Source organism: Ranitomeya imitator, chromosome 4 (genome assembly GCF_032444005.1).
Source record: "Ranitomeya imitator isolate aRanImi1 chromosome 4, aRanImi1.pri, whole genome shotgun sequence".
Lineage (NCBI taxonomy): Eukaryota > Metazoa > Chordata > Amphibia > Anura > Dendrobatidae > Ranitomeya > Ranitomeya imitator.
The window spans coordinates 35,009,466-35,021,498 of record NC_091285.1 but is presented as its reverse complement, the minus strand read 5'-3'; the positions used below and the strand labels follow the sequence as shown (position 1 = coordinate 35,021,498).

Here is a 12,033-nt window from a genome sequence, read left to right as displayed (position 1 = left end):
ACGTGTGTGTATGTAGGTATACTGTCCGTGTGTGTATGTAGGTATACTGTACGTGTGTATGTAGGTATACTGTCCGTGTGTGTATGTAGGTATACTGTACCTGTGTGTATGTAGATATACTGTCTGTGTGTGTATGTAGATATACTGTCTGTGTGTGTATGTAGGTATACTGTCCGTGTGTGTATGTAGATATACTGTGCGTGTGTGTATGTAGGTATACTGTCTGTGTGTGTATGTAGGTATACTGTCCGTGTGTGTATGTAGGTATACTGTCCGTGTGTGTATGTAGGTATACTGTCCGTGTGTATGTAGGTATACTGTCTGTGTGTGTATGTAGGTATACTGTCCGTGTGTGTATGTAGGTATACTGTCCGTGTGTGTATGTAGGTATACTGTACGTGTGTGTATGTAGGTATACCGTCCGTGTGTGTATGTAGGTATACCGTCCGTGTGTGTATGTAGGTATACTGTCCGTGTGTGTATGTAGGTATACTGTACGTGTGTGTATGTAGGTATACTGTCCGTGTGTGTATGTAGGTATACTGTACGTGTGTATGTAGGTATACTGTCCGTGTGTGTATGTAGGTATACTGTACCTGTGTGTATGTAGATATACTGTCTGTGTGTGTATGTAGATATACTGTCTGTGTGTGTATGTAGGTATACTGTCCGTGTGTGTATGTAGGTATACTGTCCGTGTGTGTATGTAGGTATACTGTCTGTGTGTGTATGTAGGTATACTGTCCGTGTGTGTATGTAGGTATACTGTCCGTGTGTGTATGTAGGTATACTGTACGTGTGTGTATGTAGGTATACCGTCCGTGTGTGTATGTAGGTATACCGTCCGTGTGTGTATGTAGGTATACTGTCCGTGTGTGTATGTAGGTATACTGTACGTGTGTGTATGTAGGTATACTGTCCGTGTGTGTATGTAGGTATACTGTACGTGTGTATGTAGGTATACTGTCCGTGTGTGTATGTAGGTATACTGTACCTGTGTGTATGTAGATATACTGTCTGTGTGTGTATGTAGATATACTGTCTGTGTGTGTATGTAGGTATACTGTCCGTGTGTGTATGTAGATATACTGTGCGTGTGTGTATGTAGGTATACTGTCCGTGTGTGTATGTAGGTATACTGTACCTGTGTGTATGTAGTCATACTGTCCGTGTGTGTATGTAGGTATACTGTCCGTGTGTGTATGTAGATATACTGTGCGTGTGTGTATGTAGGTATACTGTACGTGTGTGTATGTAGGTATACTGTACCTGTGTGTATGTAGTCATACTGTCCGTGTGTGTATGTAGGTATACTGTCCGTGTGTGTATGTAGGTATACCGTCCGTGTGTGTATGTAGATATACTGTCTGTGTATATTTATTTATTATTATTATGCGCTGTGTGTGTGTGTATAGGCAAGCGTACTGGACTTCCGATTAAAAGTCCCATATTATAGCATTACAATTTTCTCCCCGGGCTAATGTTGGTTGATAACAGGGGGTAATAGATTGTATTTAAATAGATTCCTTTTTAGAATAGATTCTAAAATTTCAGGAAAAGCACAAACTTTGCAATAATTCCTATACTAGATGAGTAAAGAGGCAGCGCAGCGCTTGGCACATAATCCCACTGATTCCGTATGGTTCAGTTTGCCCGGTGTCTCATTTCCTCTCCTATAACCTATTATTTGGAGAGCAGTGACGGAGAAACTCGATCTTAATTCTCAGTTCGTGCAGCTAGCGCACTGGATTTATGCATTCAGCTGAGCTAATAAGAGCTATGTCCTTAAGGAGAAGCTCCTTGTGATGGTACAAGACACCAGTCTGCAGTCTCCTCCGCAGCGCTCACTCCAAGGGACTGCCGAGCTTCTCAGTGATAGGAATTACGTATGTACAGATGGCCTATATTCACTCCCCAGCGTGGAAATCTACAGACCCACAGCTAAAAAAAATATATACAGTATATACTTGTGTCAGATGTATAGAGAGAAAGATGGAGAAGAAGTAAGAAAGGAATAGAAAGAGAAGATAAGAGATAAAGAGAGCGCTAGGGGTAGATCGAGCCAGAGGAATAAGGGGATAGAAAGGAGAAATATAATTAGGGTTAGAAAAAAAGCGAAAGATGGAAAGCGAGATCAAGTGAGTTTTTCAGTTTACTGTGCGCTTGTAACTTGCAAATCTTGTGAATTTCCGATTTTCCCAGAATATTTAATGTTCTTGGTGTTAAATCACCTATCCAACCAAATCAGAGCTGGAGCAAGGTATTTTCTTTATCTGGGTAGCTTTACGTAAAATAAATATATATATATATATATATATATATATATATATATATATATATATCGGGAGACTTTGAGACGCCTCATTGAGCATTCTTAAAGTATCTACTGGTTTCCATAAGAAATGTAATTCATTCATAGAAGCCATAGCATTGGCGATATACCCCATTATTTATCACGTACATTATACATATAGATATACATATATATGTATTTCTATATATAATGTACAGACATCATGAAGTATGCAGCCGATTCACAGCGACTTACCTTTAAGACCCTTTAAAAGTCTCTTATTGGCCCGTCTCCTCGTCTTCCATCCTATTACTTGGCCGCTCAGATTTTCAATCACAGAACTGCACCAGCCGGCTAAACATGTTCATGATAAAGGACGTCTCCTGAAGCAATCTGACCCGGAGACCTAATGTAATTTACTTTCCAGTGTCCGCCATGCTGCTGACCACGCATTAGTGCCCAAAAGAGTAGCACAGAGTCTCAAAAAGTTTTTTATTTTCTTTCTACCAAGGCTGAAAAATCACCCAGTCCGCTATAAATGCCTTCTGAAATCAGCAGAACTTCTGTAAAGGAACCCACATAGAGACCTCTAGTTAGCTAGGTCTCCATTACATTTAGGATGGCGCCAGGACATCCAGGTGGTGGAACAAATTAACAAATGAGACTGTAATGTCCTTTCTTAATGGCATAGCCGGTCTACAGCCCGGGTGTACACTTGTGGGAGGATGTACATGCCATGTCTCTATGGAACTAGCTTTGTGCTCATGCTTTGCTTTTAAAGGGTTTGGCCAATTACTGCTGGGAACATGTGGCAATACCTGGCAGCCAATCAAATAAATAGTCATCTGAATTCATATATTGACTGGGTCCGCCTGACTAAGAACCGCTATTACAGAATCACGCTCCTCCAGTGACGGCCACATTGCTCCAGTAACAGCCGTGCTCCTCCAGTGACGGCCACGCTCCTCCAGTGACCACCACGCTCCTCCAGTGACGGCCACACTCCTCCAGTGACAGCCACGATCCTCCAGTGACAGCCACGATCCTCCAGTGACAGCAATGTTCCTCCAGTTATGGCCCCTCTCTTCCGAAGACGGCCCCGCCCTTCCGACGACGGCCCCGCTCTTCCGACGACGGCCCCGCTGTTCCGACGACGGCCCCGCTGTTCCGACGACGGCCCCGCTCTTCCGACGGCGGCCCCTCTCTTCCGACGGCTGCCCCGCTCTTGAGACGGCGGCCCCGCTCTTCCGACGACGGCCCCACTCTTCCGACGACGGCCCCGCTCTTCCGACGACGGCCCCGCTCTTCCGACGACGGCCCCGCTCTTCCGACGACGGCGCCGCTCTTCCGACGACAGGCACCGCTCTTCTGACGACAGGCACCCTTCTCCAATGATTGCATTTTTAAGTCATCATTAGTGGCATAGACAGGAAGATTATGGTGATGTCGGAGCTGTTCTTATCAGTACAGCTGAGCTGGGGGTCAGCTGTATTCTTTGTTAGGGTAACTTGCAGCATTATAGTGGCATAACTGCTTTAAACAATTAGGGGCTGGTTCATCAAAGCTTTTAGACTACAAAAGTGGCGTAAAAACTTTAAAATTTCCACATTTTTGCGCAGCTCAGAGTTTTGAAGTTTGAAGCTACTTTGGATCAGCTGAACCGAAATGGATGGTGGCAGCGCAGGGTGTGGTCATGCCCGCCTCTCCATTTTTATGAAAATCTGACTAATAGTGCATACTGCTTAAAGGGGCTGAAATTGGCTGCGTAGGGTCTACAAATAGAACATAAAGCATACCCGCCTAACAATTTCCCTGCCATTCCTCTCCTAGCGGTGCCTGAGATCCCTGGCAACCTCCTTGCTTCCTCCTGTAGAGCAGCCAATCATGAAACCCCTGCAGCCCATCACTGGCCGCAGAAGAGGAAGCCAGAAGACCGGAGGGGGACATGTGCAGCACTAGGAAGAGGAACAGCATGGGATAAGAAAAAAGGTGGACAACCCTAATGTTGACCACCTAAATATACCTTTGGGAAAAATCTGATTAATAGTTTATATCTCTGATATTGTTCACCTAAATTTCCAAGACTTGGTGGGACGGTACTTGTTGTAGACGTCCCTAGTTCCTATGCCCTACATAATGACATATGGTTGGTGTTGGCGGAGTTCCCTTGTTGGGACCTTTCTCTCATAACTTGACCATCATCTTATGGAAAATGAGAGCTTACCCTGTCGTTTATACGGACCGCCGTTTTATGATGCATTTTCTTTGATTTTTGCCAAAAATACCATAAATTTGGGTTGCTTGAGAAGATGACGTGCATTATTTAGTAAGTTTACTGCAGGGATTTAGGCTGACAGATTGTGTGGCATGTTTCCTCCACGACCTGTGCCGCATCCTTGCTCTGTTTATATCATCACAAATGGCCATCTCTACTTTCGCACCTCTCGGCCGGAGTTTTCCCGAGACGTTCCCACGCCGTCCTCAGATGACATGAGCTCAGGGCATGTTCTACATATGAAGCTGACAGCTGTCCCTTTTGTGTCCTCTCTCATTTTTTGTCTAGCTGCAGGAACAAGCTCTATACGGCAAAGCTGCCAAATGCCAGCGTGATCGTCCCCTTCCACAACGAGGGCTGGTCCTCCCTCCTGCGTACCGTGCACAGCATACTCAACCGCTCTCCACCGGAGCTCATCGCCGAGATTGTGCTTGTGGATGACTTCAGTGACAAAGGTGCGTGAGCGCCCCCTGTCCACCATGGTGGCAGAGGTCAGGCGTTTGATGGCGGAATGAATATATATTTTCTAGGCGCTTCAAATAGAACATCAGGTCTTTTCTCTGCAGTTTTTTTTTTTTTTTATAGAAAAGGAACATTAAATGCACATTAAAGCCCGCACTTCACTTTAATGTATTGTATGTGTTCTCCAGAAACTTATGACACATTCCGCTTTTATGTTCAATGCTTTTACCTACTTTAGTCATTATGTGACCAATATCAAAGTTTGCTTTTATGACTCTGGTCCCTATGTGACTACTTTGCTGGGAATTAAACTTAAGGCTCTGTTCACATTCTCCTTGACGTAGACCTATGACTATACAGGAATACCATGGTATGCATCAAATATTAAAGGGGGGAAAAGGTCCTCTTTTCCCCTGGGATTAGGATTGTATGAAAAAAAGAAACCCACAAAATCAATGACACTTATCTTCCTTCACCTCCTGGATGTTCTTCTGACTCTGTTCAAGTCACCTGACCACTGCAGTCTATGACAAGCTGCAGCGGTCCTGTGACTGAATCAAAATGCGGTCCTCTGGTGCTGGCGAAGACCATGGTGTGACCTGCCATGGAACCAGAGGTGTTATGCAAGCATGCTCATGTGGCACGTGTGGTGACAGTTTCCACACGTCTCGGAGACACTTACATACGTAGACCCATTCAAGTGAATGGGACTGTGCACATGTCAGTTTGTTTTCACGCACTTGTGTCCGTGGGCAAAATATGCTGACATGTCCTTTTTTGAACAGCTGCACAGCCAGCAAAATGTCCCGCACACTGATGACACGGATGACGTCCATGTGTCATCAGTGTGACACATACTGGCGCCTGGGAACCAGCGTTACTGTTAGTGCTGTTCCCCAGCCCCCGGTACTGAAGACAGCTCTCATCAGCAATCATCGCTAGCAGGGGAGAAAATGTTGAGCGTTGTATTCAACTGATAACAGCGGAGCAGGCGGCAGCTGATGGGAGTATTCGTGGGCCGCTACCTGCTGAATAAATAAATTTTAAAAGTGACGTGCGGTTCCCCTGTTTTTTTTGATAATCAGCCTGGCAAAACTGACAGCTGAGGGCTGCAACCCCCAGCCGTCAGCTTCAGCAAGGCTGGTTATCAAGAATAGAGGAGTCCCCATGCTGTAGTTTTTAATTATTTAAATAATTTTAAAAATCGACGTGGGGTCCCAGCCATTTTTTGACAACCAGCCAAGCTAAAGCAGACAGCTGGTCGCTGGTATTCTCAGGCTGGTAGGGGGCCATGGATATTGCCTCCCCCAGCCTTAAGTTAGCAGCCTGCAGCCGCCCAGAAAAGGCTCCAATTCTGGTGCTTTGCCCGGCTCTTCTCACTTGACCTGTGGCGGTGGCAAGTGGGGTTCATATTTGTGGGGTTGATGTCACTTTTGTATTGTCCGGTGACATCAAGCTCATGGATTAGTAATGGAGAGGCGTCTATAAGACATCTGTCCATTACTAATCCTACAGGTATATGGTAAATAAACACATCCAGAATAAAGTCCTTTATTTGAAATAAAACACACTTTTCCTTTATTATGTAACAATAACAAACACAGTTATACTCACCTCTTGCCTAATTTCATTGAATCGCTCGTCTACTGTAATAAAGCAAAAATAAAAAAAAAACCATATCTCTCACCTGTCCGATGTTCTGTCCCATGCCATAATCCATGTCTGGGGATAAATAGGTGCCAAGGTGCGAACGTCCAGCCTGAGAACCACTAGTGGTGACATCCTCGAGGTTACTGCCGGTCACTGAGGATGCATTCCCAGCCTGGCTGAACTGCGGTGATCTCAGCACCGTGAGAAAAAGTCAGTGAGTTCACCGCAGTTCAACTCTGTGAGTTCACCATGTGAAATTGCTCTAGCGCAAGCAGGGGACAGTGATGAGAGCTGTGTTCAGCACCTGGCGCTGGGGAACAGCGCAAAAAGTACTGATTCCCAGGCGCCGGTACATTTGATTCTGATGCGGCATATGGTTGACACACGTATTAAACACATAGACACGAATATCTCGGGTACTGTTTTTTCCAGGACCTTAAATACCACAATCCCGTCAACTGTATAGTGGTCTTGTCGGGTACTCCTACTCATTGACATTTGAGCGGTGGGGCTGCTGGTTGTCTGTGATCTCATAAACGTAATGATCGGTCATATCGATGATTTATCGTATGGATAGATCATTAGTATCTTAGTAGCGAAAGACTCCTTTAAACATTGGAGAAAACTCTTAATTTGTACCCACGGGATAGCAAAAGATGGTCACAGTTTTGTCGCAGTCCAAGCAAATTTAAAAAACTTTGTAAAAAATCTTATCAGTGAAATATTCTTCTTGCTCCACTTATGAGCCTCCACTTTTCCCTTCTCTGTGCCTCCTGAACTCATTCTTCTGGTAAAAAAGGCAGACTGCCCTCTCACTGAGGGATCAGATTATAGCTGCTTATTGCAGTCTATAGAGATCAGACGGAGGGGAAGGTGAGGAGGATCAGGGTGAGAGACCAGGGGAGAGAGACACTCAGACCTGTGCTCCTGCTTTCTAGTAAGGGTTTATCTCACCCAAGCTCTGGATTCATGTCTACACTGCTCAGTACTGCTGTTTGCCGCCTTCCATGCTGCTGCTTTTGAACATGTACTACATATGGGCAGGAGAGCAGGAATCCCTCGTGACTGTGTGTGCAGTGTATGGGAGACCGTAGCAAATAGTCTGCACCTAATAGCTCAGAGTGAACTGAAAAGTGAACTGAAGAGAGCAAAAGGGAAAACTGGTGAAAAATGCCGAATAGTCATAGAAAGGCCAGAAATAGTGTTATTCCTCATCTACATAGACGACCGCTTTTTCTGAAAATTTCACCTGCAATGATAGGAACACTTAAAGGACACTAAGGTAATAAATGAATATCTTGGTCAACAGGGAGAGCACAATGGGCTAGCCAGCACTGTTTCTTTTTAATGGGAAAGCTATTTACAGCTGCCAGAGATGGAAGTAGATTGACTAGGATTTTTTTTTATGACTATTTAACAGCTTCCAGAAGGTGAAGGAAATTGACTGGGAGCTTACTTAGTATTTTATTTACAGCTGCCAGAGATGGAAGGAGATTGACTAGGAATTTACTATGGACAATATTAACAGCTGTCAGAAGGTGAAGGAGACTGATTGGGAGCTTACTTAGTATTTTATTTGCAGCTGTCTTAGATTGACTAGGAATTCACTATGGACTATATTAACAGCTACCAGAAGGTGAGGGAGACTGACTGGGAGCTTACTTAGTATTTTATTTACATATGCCAGAGATGGAAATACATTGAGTAGGATTTTTTTATGCTTATTTTTCAGCTGCCAGATGGGGAAGGAGACTAGTGGATGGGGATTATTATTATTATTTTTTTTTTAAGAGTTATTTTACTATTGGGCCATGATCACTTTACATTTTACCTTCACCTTGCGAGCCATATGTTGTCGCACTGGACCCTGCGGGGTTATGTAGTTTTATGCATTTTTTTTTACCACTTCTGTAGCGTGTTCCATCATTACATCCTCTAAAGTTACTCCCTCCATTTTGCTGGAGGAAGATGTCACCCATAGCCATATATAATTTTTTTTTTTTTCCCCTGATAACAGCGTTATTGATCTGTTTGTTTCTCCACATCGCAGCTTGGGTCGAAGAGCGGCTGCAATCTTGAAGTATTTTCCCATGAAGTGAATAAGACACTGCCGCACTCTCGGGTCCCAGAAGCGACGTCAGCGAAAGCCATTTCTTTCTTGGAGCCTTCAATCAGATACAAGGAGGCACTAATTGCTTGCTGGAGGGCAGTGTTTAGACTCTTTCCAACCAGTAGATTTTTTTGTGATTTATCATTTTTCTTTTCTACGAGGAGAAACTGAAGAAGTGATTAAATTTCTTTTTTTTTCTTTTTTTTTTTCCCCACTTTCGAGACGCGAGCAGCTGAGACTGAGACAGATAAATGTCCGCAAATCAGATTTACCTCCCAGATTTTTTTGTGAGTGATGTCGGTTCATCCCCCCGAGCTGTCGTATTCCAGACAGCTGCACTGGGATCAAGCTACAGGCGATGGGTAGTAATCGCGAGGAACGCGTTAGTGCACAGACAAGGGAACAAAACATTTTTTTTTTTTTTTTTAAATCTTTGGGAATGATGATGGCCTCGAAACCTGCGCTTATTCTGGAGCTAGAACACCGATCCTGCATTAACGATCTAGCTGTAAATACAACTTGCTCCTTGAGACGACTAACTGCAGTGGGTCCAAAAATTCGGCTGCTCCCATGGCTAACAACCTAGTGCCAAGTTTCATTATCGAACACCCATCTCCTCTCTTGGCCGCCTTGTTAAATTTTCAACATTTCCGGTAAAAGAACAATTCTTCGGCATCTTTTTATCTAGACCTCATCATTGTATCATCTCTCTGTTATTCCTCCTGAAAACGTGTGAAGAAATTGACAACCGAGGCGCGACCCTACACAGTCTGACACTATTCGGACATTGACAGGCAACGAGAAGAATGGTAACGCCCAGTTGTCGCTTATTTATACATTTCCAGGAGAAGTAACCTAGGAATGCCACAACAGTGTTCGACTATATATTAAGTATACACTAAGCGCACATGTCAAGAGAGTGATCCATTCCAGGTAGCAAAATATTCTAGTCTTTTATCCTTCTAGGCTTAGGGGTCTTTTCACACTGCATCTTTTTTTATTTTCTTTTATCATATACTTGAGGAAAGCTCGGTAGACCCTCATTGACTAGACAGAGGCCAGAGTTTCCTCTTTCCCTCCAACTTAATGACTTATCCTGTTGTACATGTGCACGTGACCACTGCAACTAATCACTGGCCTCAGTGGTTTTGTACTATGTTGTCAGTGATTGGCTGCAGCGGTCACACGCACATTTACAACATGTTATCATCGCAGGGATATTCAACTATTAGGGGGGCAAAGAAAACGGGAAGAGGCTGAGTGTGGTGACCGTGGGATCAAAATGCTGTCATTCACAGGTGACCAAGATTGCAGACATTGTTCGACGCGTGAGGATGATTTTGCTGCAGCGTCCCCCCGGTCCTAGGATCTGCGGGCGGCGGGGTCTTACACTCGCAGTGGTGCCGACAATCAGGATAACAGAAGGCTTATTTATTTCCCGCTCCCTGATAAATAATTTCATACGCTTTGGCAGCTCCATCAATATAGGAATCTTCATGTTAAATTTGAACAGCTGTTCTTTTTTTTTTTTTTTTTCTTAGCAATCAGAGTAAATTATTTAGCTGCGCTCTGTCTGCCAGAACCCTAATTGCCTCCCTGAGAGCCTCTTTATTTTTCCACAGACCTCCCGTCTGTTCCGTCCCCAAAGATCGCGCCTCGGTAGAACAGTATCGGCTTCACTCTGTTGCCCTTTGGTTGCACGTTGCCCTTCATCGCTGATTAGAATCTTAATGGGACACTCGGTGCTTAAGTGATAATTGCAACCTGTTGGCCCCATAAACACCTCGTCTATCACACTTAAAGGCAATAAAGCCTGCCGAAACTATCTAATTTTGGGATTTGTGGAGATCTTAAGCATACTCTGCAGTATTACATATACTGCATGAATATTCTATTAAACTTTTTTTTCCCGCAGATTAGATTTGTTTTAAAAAAATAAATAAATAAATGTGAAGACTAAACTTAAATCTTTCGCAGCATTACCTCCGCTTTCTCGTCTGCCTAGATCAGTGACGGCGAACCTTTCAGAGACCGAGTGCGATAAATAAGTGGGTTTTGGGTTGCAGTTTAGGCAAAGTGCAAACACAGCAATTTAACCTGAATACTGAGATGTTAGATTAGAAAAAACAAGTCTTGGAGAAAGCAGTCGGGGGCAACAGAGAGCAGCCACAGTCAGGAGCAGGGGTACCAGACTGCAGATGTAAAGGAATATGCTTCCTACCCTGGTATATCCCCTCCCATCCTGGTATATGCTCCCCCATACTTGTATATGCTCCCCTAAACCATGTATATACTCCCCCAATCTATGTATATGCTCCCCCATACTTGCATATGCTCCCCCATCCTGGTACATGTTCCCCCATCCTGGTACATGCTCCTCCATCCTGGTACATGTTCCTCCAACCTGGTACATATTCTCCCATCCTGGTACATGCTCCTCCATCCTGGTACATGTTCCTCCATCCTGGTACATGCTCCTCCATCCTGGTACATGCTCCTCCATCCTGGTACATGCTCCTCCATCCTGGTACATGTTCCCCCATCCTGGTACATATTCCCCCATCCTGGTACATGCTCCTCCATCCTGGTACATGCTCCTCCATCCTGGTACATGTTCCCCCATCCTGGTACATGCTCCTTCATCCTGGTACATGCTCCCCCATCCTGGTACATGCTCCTCCATCCTGGTACATGCTCCCCCGTCCTGGTACATGCTCCTCCATCCTGTTACATGCTCCTCCATCCTGGTACATGCTCTCCCGTCCTGATATATGTGCCCCCATCCTGGTATATGCCCCCAATCCTAGTATATGTAACCCACCCTGCTGGTGCCACTGATCAATGTGTAGAAAGGAAAAAAAAACACTAAACACTGCTGCTCATCTTCCTTCCTTTCTCCCATCGCGTTGTGTTCAGAGGCCAGCAGCTGATTTCAGTGTCCAAGCGACCATGTCCATGTCTTCACTGCCATGCGCCCAGTCCTATGTACGCCAACGTCAGCTGCTGGCCTCTGATCTCGGCGCACAGATGCGGCAAGTTCGTGCGCTGCAATACGCTTTAGCTGGATATGTGTCTGAGGACGCAGATCCTACTGAAGGTAAGGGCTGGCGTCATGGGGTTCCTCACCCGCCGGCCCCCGTCTACTGATGCTGAACGGCGATGGCACGTGTGCCCACAGGGAGGGCTACGCAAGCCATAGGTTCACCACCAATGGCCTAGATAATCCTCACAGATTAGCAATTC

The 12,033-nt window shown here is 44.9% G+C and overlaps 1 protein-coding gene across 1 annotated transcript in view; it reads left to right on the top strand.

Annotated features, from left to right (window-relative positions):
• Positions 1–12,033, top strand: part of GALNT10 (polypeptide N-acetylgalactosaminyltransferase 10) — a 127,165-nt gene that overhangs the window by 88,369 nt on the left and 26,763 nt on the right. The window contains exon 4 of the mRNA XM_069763524.1: positions 4,857–5,023. Within this exon, the coding sequence (XP_069619625.1) occupies positions 4,857–5,023 (167 nt within the window). The remainder of the gene's footprint in view (positions 1–4,856; positions 5,024–12,033) is intronic.